Genomic DNA, 16,207 nt, shown 5'->3' on the forward strand with positions numbered 1-16,207 from the left:
CGTCACAAGCTAGAATAATAGTTGTATGTATATTATGCTCACTCAATTGCTTTACTTCGTAGTCATTGTAGATTTGTAGATAATTGCCTTATATAGTTTTTTTGTTACTTTTATGCTGGACTCGAATGTAAAATCATTTTGTAAAAAAACGTATTTGTAAATACTTATCAAAAGTATATGGCGTATTTGTAAAATAACGCCATACATATTGGATAATTTTGATAAGTATTTACAAATACGCCATATACTTATCAATATATATTTTCGCCATGTAGTGTGTTACTAGAAGAAATAAATACTTCGATAACTTCAATTGTGAGCGAATTATTAATTTACTATGGATCTAGATAAACTAGAAAAAAAATTCCAAATGTAAAAAAATTCCACAATGTAAAATTCCATTGTGTAAAAAAATTCCACAATGTAAAAAAAGCTTTACACTAAACTTTTGTAAAACATTTTACTCCTACTCAATAAAGACAAGGCAACGTCAACTCAATTTGCTACAAGAGTACAAGCACTCATACTGCACATTATCAAATAACCTTCAAGACTTTCTTAATTTTTTTTTTTTTTTTTTTAAAAAAAAAAAAAAAAAAAAAAAAAAACCTTTAAACTCTAACTAACCCATGTACAAAAAATAATGAAATACCATATGCAATGAGTTTTGATAGCACTCGGGCCACTCGAGTATAATGCATAAAATCCGTTATAATGATTTTGCACTAAATCATTTATTTACCTTTAATTAAAATATTTCTCACAGAAATTAAAAAGAGTAAACAAATAATTAGAACGTAGCAGTATTTATAATTTACATAAAAATATGCGTGGGCATGATACCAAATCTCGATACTATTCAAAAATACCCTAAAAGGCTATAAATTATAATAACTATAAGTTCAAAAATATCTCATACTTTTGCCAACTTAACGGGAGCTTGTTTACCTATAAATAAAGTTAAAAGTTAGGGGAATTTTAGAGAAAGCCAATTTGCCAAAGAAGTTGGCAAGATCTTCATGTCTTCATGACTTCATCAAAGACTATTGCATCACAAAAACAACATTATTTTCTCATCATCAGCCACGTGTCCTGCTGATCTAATACCCTAGTGGGTCCCATTTTACACTACCTTATCATTTTTTTTCCAAAATAATACTTTCAATTTAAAAAAAATAAAAAATAAAATAAAACCTACAAAATTTTCCCCTATATATACACCCCTAACTTCATTTCACCACCATAATTCCTACATTCCAAATTTTCTTAATACCAATTAGTCAATTACTCTTCCAAATTCCCACATTATAAGTCCGAGATAGTCAGGTCAAGTTAGAGTCAGAATACGCAACATTATAATAACAATAACGGTATTATTACAGTAATAGTGTTATTGTGCCAAAATAGAAATGGGGACAATGGACGAGCACCAGTCGGGGTACAACATGTACCCCGAGGCGGTCAAGAACCGAGTATCGGTACCGCCACCTCAGCCATTTTTTAAGTCCTTACAAACAAACTTGAAGGAAACATTTTTCCCAGATGACCCACTTAGGCAATTTAAGGGTCAACCAAAGTCAAGGAAATTTGTACTTGGGTTACAATATTTTTTCCCTTTTCTTGAGTGGACCCCACAGTATAGTCTCGGGTTTTTCAAGTCGGATCTTATTGCTGGGATTACTATTGCTAGCCTTGCTATTCCTCAAGGGATTAGCTATGCTAAACTTGCTAATTTACCTCCTATTCTTGGATTATGTAAGTTTCCATTTATTCATATAATGCTTCATTTTCAGTTTTCTTTTTTGATTTCATATTGTTTTTTAGTTAAGAAATTCATATTTTTCGTCGTTTAAAGATATGACATCTAGTGGCGGAGCTAGGGCAGGGCTAGCAGGGGCGCTCGTCCTACTAGAAGATAGAAATTTCAAAGTATTTAGCTAAATTTTTCTTTTTAAGTTTACCTACTACTATTATCCGTTCACCTTCTCCGAAATTTTTCGCTCATAGTAAGTTCAACCTTGGCTTCGCCACTGAATTGACATCTGTATCATCCCTTGCTAAACCTGCTCCACTACTAAAAAACTCGTGTAAGACGGTTTTATATTACTGAAGAGCTTTTTAATACTATCAACCATAGTAGGAGTAATATTGTTGTTTTTGTATGTTCAAGGAGATACTTGAAAATTTTTTCATTCTTAGAGTTTTGCATGCATGATTATTATTTTAATAAAATAGTATTCCCTCTGTTCCAGTCAATAGTTTATATTTGTTTTGTTCCCTCACAAAATAAAATAAATGTAAACTATTCACAGGGACGGAGGGAGTAGTGGATAAGATGAAGAAGCTTAAGAAACACTATATATATAGAATAAGTGTAGCTCATTCCAATAATATCATAAGAATCTATTGTTCTTTTTAGTCAATAGAGAGGTATTATGATGGAAATTTAGTCTTGTATAGTTTTATGATGGAAATTAGATTCTACAATTTGATGTCCAAAATTTGACATGCATAAATGACCTAGTAATATACTACCACGATTATGATTATTGTGTAAGATAGTTTTATGATATGCTGTGAGAAGTTAAAAAAAAAACGAATTTAAAAATATTTATTTATTGATAATAATAAATGATTGTTTAGTCTATAAGCCTATAACTGAATCATTGTAAAACGGTCTTAATCTATAATTTGTGAATATATTAATCTTAAACTATAACTTGTGTGTATCTATGTTTTCTACTCCACTAACAAGACTTTTTGCAATCCTTGACTAAATATTATAAGGGTTTTTCTAACCTATGCCTAGTGGGCATAGGATAATAAACCCAAAAAGGAAAGAATTAAATGCTATTTTTATGAAAAATTGTAGTATTCTATCACTTTTTAACTTTTCTTTACAATAATGCATTTATTTCTTTCCTTTTTTGATTTCTTATCTTATGAAAATCCGATATTATAATCTATTAAATTACATATTTAAAGCAATTTTAATGAATAAACCAAAAATAGAATATGGCGCATTTCTAAAAAATCGGGAAAGAAAATCCAACCCATAACAGGAAACTACTACACTTTCATCACTGGCCTTTTGCGCATGCCTCACTTTAATTAACGATAAAGATTCTCCTTTTAGTGGATGATCTTTTCGATTAATGATTATTTAGTTTAATTAATTAGTTTGGCAACGTTTATGATCACCTTTTACTCGTATAATCGTATTATTGGTAGATCTTACATAATGGAGCATCAAATATCAACTATAACCTTTACCACCTATAGAGGCTATAGTTACATTATCCTTGTAACTTGAAATATGTAAAACACAAGTTGGGAATATTGACAATATAGATAACATTATCATTTTATTATCGAGAATTTAATTACATAATACTGGTAGAACTGAATTTAATTAAGTTGAACTGAATCTAAAGCTGAATCGAACTCTTTTAAACTTGATTAGTTAATATGAATCGAAGGTGAATAAATAACTGAAACAGAGTGTATTCATAGGACTCAAATTCAAGTAATAGATCGAATTACAATAATGTACGTCTCATAATTTTACTAGTTTAAAAACCTAGCATAATAACCACCCTACTTGTACGTTAATATAAAAATTGATGATTTTGGCAAGTATTTACAAATACGCCATACTTGCATATTTGATAATTTTGATAAGTATTTATAAATACGTCGTATACATATATCAATATGTATTTTCGTCACAAGCTAGAATAATAGTTGTATGTATATTATGCTCACTCAATTGCTTTACTTCGTAGTCATTGTAGATTTGTAGATAATTGCCTTATATAGTTTTTTTGTTACTTTTATGCTGGACTCGAATGTAAAATCATTTTGTAAAAAATTCCACAATATAAAATCATTTCGTAGAAAATTCCACAATGTAAAAAAATTCCAGTGTGTAAAAGAATTCCACAATGTAAAAAAAGCTTTACATTAAATTTTTGTAAAATCATTTTACTCCTACTCAATAAAGACAAGGCAACGTCAACTCAATTTGCTACAAGAGTACAAGCACTCATACTGCACATTATCAAATAACCTTTAAGGCTTTCTTCTTAAAAGAAAAAAAGAAAAAAAAAACAAAACTTTAAAATCCGTTATAATAATTTTGCACTAAATCATTTGTTTACCTTTAACTTAAATACTTCTCACAAAAATTTATAAAGGTATGTAAACAAATAATTAGAACGTAGCTGTATTTTATAATTTACAATACAGTAAAAATATGCGTGAACTTGATACTAAATCTCGATACTATTCTTCATTTAGAAATACCCTAAAAGGCTATAATAGCAATAAGTTCAAAAATATCTCATACTTTTGCCAACTTAACGGGAGCTTGTTTACCATCTACTTATCAAAAAAATTGTACAAGTTCATTTCATTGCAATATATATTGCATATTATAAACGTTTTTATTTTTGGTAAAAGGAGGTTTAAGGACATTTTTCGGTACTCATAGGACTCAAATTTAAGTAAGAGATCGAATTACAATAATGTACGTCTCATGATTTTACTGATTAAAAAAACTAGCATATACTTATCAATATATATTTTGGTACGTTAATATAAAAGTTGATGATTTTGTCAAATATTAAATACGCCATACATATTGGATAATTTTGATAAGTATTTACAAATACGCCATATACTTATCAATATATATTTTCGCCATGTAGTGTGTTACTAGAAGAAATAAATACTTCGATAACTTCAATTGTGAGCGAATTATTAATTTACTATGGATCTAGATAAACTAGAAAAAAAATTCCACAATGTAAAATCATTTCGTAGAAAATTCCATAACGTAAAAAAATTCCACAATGCAAAATTCCATAGTGTAAAATAATTCCACAATGTAAAAAAAGCTTTACACTAAATTTTTGAAAATCATTTTACTCCTACTCAATAAAGACAAGGCAACGTCAAGTCGTCAACTCAATTTGCTACAAGAGTACAAGCACTCATACTGCACATTATCAAATAACCTTCAAGACTTTCTTAATTTTTTTTTTTAAAAAAAAAAAAAAAATTTAAACTCTAACTAACCCATGTACAAAAAATTGAAATAACATATGCAATGAGTTTTGATAGCACTCGGGCCACTCGAGTATAATGCATAAAATCTGTTATAATGATTTAGCACTTAATTATTTATTTACCTTTAATTAAAATATTTTTCATAGAAATTAAAAAGAGTAAACAAATAATTAGAACGTAGCCGTATTTATAATTTACATAAAAATATGCGTGGCATGATACCAAATCTCGATACTATTCGGAAATACCCAAAAAGGCTATAAATTATAATAACAATAAGTTCAAAAATATCTCATACTTTTGCCAACTTAACGGGAGCTTGTTTACCTATAAATAAAGTTAAAAAGTTAGGGGAATTTTAGAGAAAACCAATTTGCCAAAGAAGTTGGCAAGATCTTCATGTCTTCATGACTTCATCAAAGACTATTGCATCACAAAAACAACATTATTTTCTCACCATCAGCCACGTGTCCTGCTGATCTAATACCCTAGTGGGTCCCATTTTACACTACCTTATCATTTTTTTCCAAAATAATATTTTCAATTTACAATAATAGACCTACTAAATTCTTCCCCTATATATACACCCCCTAACTTCATTGCACCACCATAATTCCCTACCTTCCAAATAATCTTAATACACATTAGCCCATTACTCTTCCAAATTCCTACAATTTAAGTCCGAGTTGAGTCGAGTCAGGTCAGGTCAGAGTCATAATAAGCAACATTATAATAACAATAACAATATTATTACAGTAATAGTGTTATTGTGCCAAAATAGAAATGGGGACAATGGATTTAGCACGGTCGGGACAACATGCACGTGTCCGAGGCGGTCAAGAACGAAGAGATATCGTACCGCCACCTCAGCCATTTTTTAAGTCCTTACAAACAAACTTGAAGGAAACATTTTTCCCGGATGACCCACTTAGGCAATTTAAAGGTCAACCAAAGTCAAGGAAATTTGTACTTGGGTTACAATATTTTTTCCCTTTTCTTGAGTGGACCCCACAGTATAGTCTCGGGTTTTTCAAGTCGGATCTTATTGCTGGGATTACTATTGCTAGCCTTGCTATTCCTCAAGGGATTAGTTATGCTAAACTTGCTAATTTACCTCCTATTCTTGGATTATGTAAGTTTCCATTTATTCATATAATGCTTCATTTTCAGTTTTCTTTTTTGATTTCATATTGTTTTTTAGTTAAGAAATTCATATTTTTCGTCGTTTAAAGATATGACATCTAGTGGCGGAGCTAGGGCAGGGCTAGCAGGGGCGCTCGTCCTGCTAGAAGATAGAAATTTCAAAGTATTTAGCTAAATTTTTCTTTTTAAATTTACCTACTACTATTATTCGTTCACCCTCTCTGAAATTTTTCGCTCATAGACATCCCTTGCTAAACCCGCTCCACAACTAAAAAAACTTATGTAAGACGGTTTTATATTACTGAAGAGCTTTTTAATACTATAAACCATAGTAGGAGTAATATTGTTGTTTTTGTATGTTCAAGGAGATACTTGAAAATTGTCATTCTTAGAGTTTTGCATGCATGATTATTATTTTAATAAAATAGTATTCCTTTTGTTCCAGTCAATAGTTTACATTTGTTTTGTTTTCCCCTCACAAAATAAAATAAATATAAACTATTTACGAGGACAGAGGGAGTAATGGATAAGATGAAGAAGCTTAAGAAACACTATATAGAATAAGTGTAGCTCATTCCAATAATATCATAAGAATCTATTGTTCTCTTTAGTCAATAGAGAGGTATTATGATGGAAATTTAGTCTTGTATAGTTTTATGATGGAAATTAGATTCTACAATTTGATGTCCAAAATTTGACATAAATGACCTAGTATATACCACCACGATTATGATTATTGGGTAAGATAGTTTTATGATATGCTGTGAGAAGTTTGAAAAAAAAAAACGAATTTAAAAATATTTATTTATTGATAATAATAAATGATTGTTTAGTCTATAAGCCTATAACTGAATCATTGTAAAACGGTCTTAATCTATAATTTGTGAATATATTAATCTTAAACTATAATTTGTGTGTATCTATGTTAGTGGAGTAGAAAACATAGATACACCCAAAAAGGAAAAATTAAATGCTATTTTTATGGAAAATTGTAGTATTCTATCACTTTTTTACTTTTCTTTACAATAATGCATTTATTTCTTTTCCTTTTTGGTTTCTTATCCTATGAAAAACCGATATTATAATCTATAAAATTACATATTTAAAGCAATTTTAATGAATAAACCAAAAATAGAATATGGCGCATTTCTAAAAAATCGGGAAAGAAAATCCAACCCATAACAGGAAACTACTACACTTTCATCACTGGCCTTTTGCGCATGCCTCACTTTAATTAACGATAAAGATTCTCCTTTTAGTGGATGATCTTTTCGATTAATGATTATTTAGTTTAATTAATTAGTTTGGCAACGTTTATGATCACCTTTTACTCGTATAATCGTATTATTGGTAGATCTTACATAATGGAGCATCAAATATCAACTATAACCTTTACCACCTATAGAGGCTATAGTTACATTATCCTTGTAACTTGAAATATGTGAAACACAAGTTGGGAATATTGACAATATATAGATAACATTATCATTTTATTATCGAGAATTTAATTACATAATACTGGTAGAACTGAATTTAATTAAGTTGAACTGAACCTAAAGCTGAATCGAACTCTTTTAAACTTGATTAATTTAATATGAATCGAAGGTGAATAAATAACTGGAACAGAGTGTATTCTTTACGCGGTTAAACTAAACAAACACAAGTTATCATTAGAAGAACTTTCATAAAATGGGGCATCTCAAATCCCCAATCAACCTTTCCAATCCAAAAATCTTGAAGCCAATGAAACACAAGTTGTGAAATTATCTTTCTATGATGAGATATTGGAGAAATAAATAAACATTATCTTATACAATATCAATTTCTTAATATAATTCACCATATAACATTATTTTTGGCCTTTTGTTTTTGTACGTATGCATGTAATAATGTAGATTCAAATAAACTTAACTTTTATATGAAAGGGTACTTGAAATGTCGAACCGTGAACATTTAGCTAATAAATTAGACAAAAAGAACTCGGGATTCAGTCCTGAGAATCTTTTGAACTTCTTATTATCTTCGTATTAATATTCCGATTTTTTTTCTAACAGGACATACATAAAGAAGTTAATAAACGGTTTTTTTAATATGTATCCGTTAATATTATAACATTGTTTTTAGCCTTAATGTTTTTGTACGTATGCATGTAATAATAATGTAGATTCAAGTTTCGTACCACCGTTGATATATGCAATGATGGGAAGTTCAAGAGATTTGGCGGTTGGAACGGTTGCGGTGGCGTCACTATTAACAGGGTCAATGTTAAGTAGTGCTGTTAGTCCCACAGAAAATCCCAAGTTATTTGTCCACCTTGCTTTTACTGCTACACTTATTGCTGGCATTCTTGAGGTTACCCTTGGCCTCTTGAGGTTTGTACCTATCTTTTTTCTTATAATAATGAGTTGACCTAAATCCAACTTACTAATATTGTGTAACAATTGATAACTTGGGAGTTGGGACCAATTTTCATATTGTTGATGATGGTCCTTGTTATAGTAAAAACAATATTTATGAGATAATAGTAGGCCTTACAGAACTGACATGATCATAATTAAGCGATTTGAATTACCAGATCGGTAGTGCACGATTTTTCCCTTAACAGAGTGACAACGGGTATGAAATTGACCTGCAACTCGAATTGAGCTCATCCCACCACGTTCGACTCTTGAATATTTCTTATTTTGTACTGGCCATTATTCCTAAATAAGTTGATAAACCAGGATGTTTGCAAACCCTAATAACTTGAATAGACCTGTCCCAATTAACCCATTTATCAGATCTAGATCATATTAGATCTAATTCTTCACAAATGTAAATATAATGTTAACCATTAGTGACAATTTCACTGCTTTTAATGACCCTTTTATTTTAAACTATGAAACGGTTTTAAGTTCACTTATAGTACATACAATCGTTTTACAAGATACTAACTACACCACTCATGTTTAACACTCAAGTGTCCCCATTATTGGTATATTTAATTAGCTTTGTTCAACATGAAAAGTAGAGCATGCAATTAGTATGATAATCAAGTAAATAAATGATTTAAATGATTTATTATAAATGCAGGTTAGGGTTTATAGTGGATTTCTTATCACATGCAACAATAGTAGGGTTCATGGGAGGAGCAGCTACGGTGGTGTGCTTGCAACAACTCAAAGGAATACTTGGTCTCAATCATTTCACTCAAGCTACTGATCTCATTTCTGTCATGCGTTCCGTCTTCACCCAAGAACACGAGGTATACCAATCAATCTTGTATAAAACCGTTATATATATAGGAGTATAGGACATCATAGTTATTATCAGTGGTGGAGCTGGGGGGGCTAGCGGAGGCGATCGCCCTCCCCCCCCCCCCCCCCCCCCCTCCGGGCGATGAAATTTTTAGTTAATTTTTTCGAAATTTTTTGAGGGTGTCTTATGAAATTAGTCGTTGCTCTCTCTAAAAATTTTCGCCCCCCTAAGTTCAAATCCTGGCTTCCTGGGGGTTAAGCTAAAAATTTCAATTCTTTTTCTAGAATACCTTACTTGGTTAGTACTTCGCCTCCTAGCGAGAAATCCTGACTTTGACTCGTCGTGTTTAATTTTGAAATTAATTTTGTGTTTTTGCATGCAGTGGCGATGGGAAAGTGCTCTATTAGGATGTTGTTTCCTTTTCTTCCTACTACTCACTAGATACTTCGTAAGTTTTATTTAATTAAAATTAAAATAATTACTTTTAACGGTTTTTTCTAACGTGTGAATTTATATGGAGTGTAAACGTAATCAATTTTGTAATGTAGAGCAAAAAGCGGCCGAGGTTTTTTTGGATATCAGCCATGGCACCATTGACATCAGTCATTTTAGGAAGCTTGCTTGTTTATCTCACCCATGCTGAAAAACATGGTGTCCAAGTGGTAAGATCCACCTACCCCATACTCTTTCTAGCCTTTCTATGTGCCACCCCCTTGCACTTTTTCTTTTCTTTTTCCGTTTTAATAAAAGGACGATTTTAATGCTGGCGGAATTCAAATCTATATATACTTACTAGTTTTATTCCCGTGCAAAAAAATGAACGGGTCGTAATAGCAGGCGCTATTATTAGATACATGAACATATAATTTAGCGTGATTAAGTGTTCAATAGCGTGACAATATAAATAGTCCATGTTTGGAGATTCGAATATTTGATAAATATTAGATTTGAAATTAGACTATGTACAATCGTATTTTATTAAAATTATATTAAAGGTATTTGACATGTTAGAGCTGTTGAATATATGTAAATTGCAATATTTTATGTAAATTGTGACATTTTAACTTATGTTTTAACATAAGTAATTAAAATAGGAATAAGAGATAGGAATAGAAATTGTGTTGAGGAAAGAGAGTAATTAAATAGAATAAGAAAATATGGGGGACGACATGTAAAAACTCATCAGCCAATTAGAAGCCAAGAAAAAACTCAGTTTTTATACTATGTAGATGTTACTCATGACTTTACCTGTTATGCATGTTCCCTTTATCATTTTAGGTCTTTATTTACTTCATTTTGAAACTTATATGATTATTCGATTTCTCTTAAAAATGTCACAAAATATCACGAAATTTATAATTTCAAAGTCATTCTTATTTCGAATCTAAACTTGTACATTTATCAAAATATTACATAAAACAAACCTATTTGAAGACAATTTATATAACACGAGACTGATAGAATATATGCATTACTTTTCAACCCGTTAAATTTCTAATCTAATAAGTAAATTCTTCGATAAAAGAAAAAAAACATACATTATTTCCATAAAAAACCTATTAAATTTCACATGTAATAAGGAAATTCCTCGGCACTAACAAACCATACTAAAATTTCCAAAGAAAATTTTGTAGAACAAATAATTTCCACATTTGAAATATTCTTGAGTGTGATAGGGCATTAGAGTGCTACTGGTTGTACCGAGTTTTAATATCATCATTTTACATACTTTAATTGTTTTATGCATTATATCACCTACTTAGCTGGTAAAGTCCCTAGTTTAGTTGATAAAATCGTGAGCTATGGTACTCATGACCTGAGTTCAAAACCCGTCGGTCAGCATCAAAATCAACCTTAATAATTCTCACTTTATAGAGGTGGTCAAAATGGGCCATGAAGCCCTATCCACTTAATAGTGTAGTGATACTATGGACCACAAACGTTCCATACGTGGTGCAATGATGACCCATATTTGATTTTAGAGAATATTTGCTCGGACCATTAAATCCAAATCACTCTAGGCTCAAATGTTTTCGTATAAAGTGATTAAAGGCCCATTTGTTGCTTAATGGTGGGTCCTATTGTCAATCAAAGTAGACTGTTTACATGTGGTTGTGTTGGGCTGGCCCATTATTTTAGAATCTTCCTCTTTGGAATTTTGTCACTCCATCATGTCACTACAAGTCTACAACAACTCTTTCCCTCAAAAAAAAAAAAAGTCTACAACAACTCTTCTGTAAGACCGACCGTTCTAGATTGACCTGACAAAATACACCCGAAACCGAGAACCAATTTAAAACATCTGAATTGATAATTGTTCGAACACTCAATTTAAAAGCTAAATAACTCTTCTACAAGACCGTTCTAGATAGACTTGGCAAACGGGTCATTCAGTTCGGTTCAGGTCAATCAGGGTATGGTCAAATATCCTTAAACGGGCCATTTAGTTCAGTTTGATTCATTATCCTACATGCCAGTCATGTAGCATGAGACCGTCCTATAAAAGAGCTATTAGTTTGATTTAGATTCTAAAAGTATTCATTATCGACATTTTTGACTAACCGGTGCCATCGAGTAGTACCGAGTTTCACATCAATGTCAAAAGTACTCAGTATTTGGACATTGTAATGTGCTTAAATGAGTGAATATATGCTGAATTGTCTTGATCATAACTTTGTACTATATTTTCTAAAGTTCTAATGTGTGATTGGTTATGTCACATTTTGCAGATAGGGTATTTGAAGAAAGGTGTTAATCCACCATCCTTCCAAGACTTTGTATTCTTCTCCCCTTATTTCCCGGTCGCTCTCAAAACTGGCATTGTTACCGGAGTTATTGCTTTAGCCGTAAGCTTCGACAACCTTTGCCTTCGATTATATAAAAAGCTCACGACTCTACTCAGACCCTGTTCTTTTGGACTTAACTTTCTGAACTTTTCTGAACTGAATTTAGAATCTTAAATTTTCTGAAATGAACTTATAGGTTCTGAATTAAACTTACAGGAGCTGAAATTTTCTGAACTTATAGGATTTGAACTGAACGCTTGCGATATAAATGTCGGACTAATTATGGTCAATGATAATGAAAAAACAGGAAGGAATAGCAGTAGGAAGAAGCTTCGCAATGTTCAAAAACTACAACATAGACGGAAACAAAGAAATGATAGCCTTCGGGATGATGAACATATTAGGCTCATGCACATCTTGTTACTTAACCACAGGCCCGTTTTCTCGGTCCGCTGTGAACTACAATGCAGGCTGCAAAACAGCAGCCTCTAATGTAGTTATGTCAATTGCTGTGATGATCACATTGCTCTTCTTGACACCATTGTTCCATTATACCCCTCTCGTTGTCCTCTCGTCTATTATCGTCTCTGCCATGCTCGGCCTCATTGATTATCAGGCTGCCATCCATCTTTATAAAATCGACAAGTTTGATTTCCTCGTTTGTATCAGTGCCTACCTTGGTGTTGTTTTTGGCAGTGTCGAGATTGGCTTAGTTATCGCGGTATGTTGATTTCTTCTTGGGATATTCTCTCGTGTACCCCTGAACTTTTTCGTTTTCTAAGGCGTTCCTCTCGTTTTTCACAAAAAAAACTTTGACCGACAATAATTCTATGTTAGGAGTTCAGAAAACGGCAATTTTTTTTTCAAACCAGTTATCTCGTCAAGGCCTTGAATTTGAAAAAAAAAATTCACTGCTTTTTGAACTCTTAGCCGGTAGTTAGGTCAAAGCTTTTTTAACGAATAAACTTTGACCGACCATAATTCCCGACTGAAGACCTCTTCAAGATGGTCAATTTGAAAAAAAAAAAGTTTTATCGTATTCTGAATTTGTAGCCAAGAGTTATTGACGGTCAAAGTTTTTTTTTGCAAGAAAAGAGGGTACATCTTAGAAAATGAAAAAGTTAAAAGGTACACGAGAGAATATCCTTATTTCTTTCTTTCGAGGATTATTTTTTTCCCCTAGCGGAACAATATTGATTTTATCGCGCTTGATTTTATTGCAGGTGGCATTGTCGATCTTAAGGGTGTTATTATTTGTTTCGAGACCAAGGACATTTGTACTAGGCAATGTGCCGAATTCAGTTTGTTATAGGAGTGTTGAGCAGTACCCTGCAGCTCAAACTGTTCCCGGAATCCTGATTCTCGAGATTGGTGGTCCGATTTACTTTACTAATGCTAGTTACTTAAGAGAAAGGTATGATCAATTTATCTTAATTAAACGATGTGAATGAACTTAAAGAGGGAACGTACGTGGGATTAAGTTTATATCTTTATGTCCGATTTGCAGAATTATAAGGTGGATTGATGAAGAAGAAGAGCGATTGAAATCCTCGGGAGAAGTCGGCTTACATTATGTGATTCTCGATATGAGTTGTAAGTCGTCAAGCTGATTAAATGTTATTACGGTTTTTCTAACAGCAGTGAAATGAGATCAACCTAGTTTTCTTACCTAATCAAAAAAAAAAAAAAAAAAAAAAAAAAAAAAAAAAAATTAAGCGGTCTATACTTTGTACATTACATGATTTATAATTTGTGTAATTGCAGCGGTTGGATGTATCGACACAAGTGGTATTAGCATGTTAGAAGAAGTGAAGAAGATCACGGACCGAAGAGATCTCAAGGTACTTTGTTTTTCTAGCTTAACTATTTTTTCAATTAAACAGGACGTTAATATTACTGTAAAACGGTTTTATACAAGAATTATTGATTATTATTTGTGTTGTTTGGGTTAAATTAAGATTGTGTTGGCAAACCCGGGAGGAGAAGTAATGAAGAAGCTAGACAGGTCAAAATTTCTCGAGTCATTGGGACAAGAATGGGTACATTTGACAGTAGGGGAGGCAGTAGGAGCATGTAGGTACATGCTTCACAATTACAAACCAACACCCGACTCAAGTTCAGTCGATCGAGAATCGTGGAGCAACAACGTCTGAGCTAGGGCTACCTATGTATACCTCTTAATTACCGTCAAGTTATTACATTTCAAAAATTTCCTGGCCTAGATAATAATTAAATTTCCCGGCCGAAATTGAAATATATAGGTGAGGTTATTTTGCACTTTGTAATAATAGTTGATTATGTGTTACATGCCATCCTTGGCAATTTGTATGATATTTCATAGAGGATGTAAAAACAATGCAATTAGTAATAGTGCATTGTCTATTGAGCTCCAAATTTCTATTTCTTCTGCATTCTTGTCTCCCTACACTTCTAATTTAGTCCACGTTGTTTTGACTTAATTTCAGTTTTTATAAATTGAGTTTAGTTCCGTTTTATACAGTTCAGTTTAGGTCGAGTTGATTCGGTTCAGTTCGGATCATCCCCCTTATACTAAAAGAATAAGAGTTCTCCAAAATTTTCCCGCCTAAATGAATTTGGCTATAATTGGGCTTTTATTTTATCATATCTGTAATTGGGCTTTTATTATATCATATCTGTTATTTGACTTTCATGTGGATTATACTGAACTTTCGCTTTTCCTCCGACTAATACAAAATTAATAATAATAAATTTACAATTAAATTTCAAATTGAGTTAAATATCAGTTTTATTATTATTATTTTTAATGTTTCTATCTAAAATACCGCGTATTCGCGGGGATCTATACTAGTTCAATTCAACTAAGTTTAGTCCAAAAGATAATGACCTTAAAATCACAAATAATCGTTTTAATTTTTCTCATCTTCGCGATGAGGGATATATTCCCGCTCTTCGTTTGGGCTGAACCAAAGACATAGTCTAGGAGGAGAGAGGCCCAATACAGAATGGCCCAATACAGAATGTACGTGAGACGGAGCTCGACCCTTTAACTAATTGATCTCTAAGAAAAATAAAATAAAAATCAATGACAAATATAAGGCAAGTGCAAGTCTTTTTTAGGACGGCAATATTTGTATTAAGATGAAAACGGGTCAAAAATACTACCACTGGCATATACGAGTATAGAACAAACCTTTCTTAGTCCCTAAACTTCCTCCTTTTGTCATATCCAATTTACTCTCATTTAAATTTAAGACAATTATTACCATCTTAAACAAAAATTTATGTAAACCATCTTTCTAAGCGATATTATAATTAGCCCTTATATAGACCTAGTAAACGGGTCAACCGGGTCGAGTATGGATCATATCAGGTCAGGACGGGCCACTTTCGAGTTTGCAAAAATTCGGGTCGGGTAGGGTCATTTTGGGACAATTACTTACAAATTATTTAGGAATAATGGTTTGTGTGCAACAATAAACATTAGGTCGGGTCATATTTAATCGGAATTCGGGTTACAGGTCAAGCTCGGGTGTTTAGCTTGGGTGTCAAGTCAAGTACGAGTCAGGTTATTCGGGCCAGGTCATTCAGATCAGGTATTTTTAACGGGTCTCCTTATAAATGGCTTTTGTTACCTATGAGGGAGAGTTTTACCTCCGTAATAGTTCCATCCGTCTCGAATTCGGACCGAACCGAATGATATCCACCAACAAAAGATAAATAGTGCGTCTTGTTTCAGACGGGCCTTTTTGGTCTGAAATAATAAGACTGAATTTTGTAACCATTTTACAGTTATATGTAACTACTATTGATACCATAAGTGGTAACACTGTCTATACCATTATAGTTACATTTAACTATAAAATTATCACATATACATATACCCGTCTGAAAAATAAGACGAAAAGTGTCCGTCTGAAATAAGAATTTGTGAGAGAAAAACGGATGACTTTTGTTCAAAAATCAAGCCTAATTGGACTTCTTAGAAAACA

At 32.0% G+C, this 16,207-nt stretch overlaps 1 protein-coding gene across 2 annotated transcripts; it reads left to right on the top strand.

Annotated features, from left to right (window-relative positions):
• Window positions 1–1,326: 1,326 nt before the first annotated feature.
• LOC141652554 (sulfate transporter 3.1) lies at window positions 1,327–14,647 on the top strand. 2 transcript variants are annotated; one of them, XM_074460077.1, is made up of 11 exons: window positions 1,327–1,755; window positions 8,378–8,585; window positions 9,286–9,457; window positions 9,833–9,898; window positions 9,999–10,112; window positions 12,180–12,296; window positions 12,544–12,957; window positions 13,460–13,650; window positions 13,744–13,829; window positions 14,001–14,077; window positions 14,195–14,647. In XM_074460077.1, the coding sequence occupies exons 1-11, from the start codon at window positions 1,410–1,412 to the stop codon at window positions 14,387–14,389; spliced, it is 1,986 nt and encodes a 661-aa protein (XP_074316178.1). In that variant the 5' UTR covers window positions 1,327–1,409; the 3' UTR covers window positions 14,390–14,647. The 2 variants fall into 2 exon arrangements, with proteins under 2 accessions (XP_074316178.1, XP_074316177.1); XM_074460076.1 differs by lacking the exon at window positions 1,327–1,755 and adding an exon at window positions 5,431–6,202.
• Window positions 14,648–16,207: the final 1,560 nt, after the last annotated feature.

The sequence above is a fragment of the Silene latifolia genome, chromosome 4 (genome assembly GCF_048544455.1).
Source record: "Silene latifolia isolate original U9 population chromosome 4, ASM4854445v1, whole genome shotgun sequence".
In the NCBI taxonomy this organism is placed as follows: Eukaryota; Viridiplantae; Streptophyta; class Magnoliopsida; order Caryophyllales; family Caryophyllaceae; genus Silene; species Silene latifolia.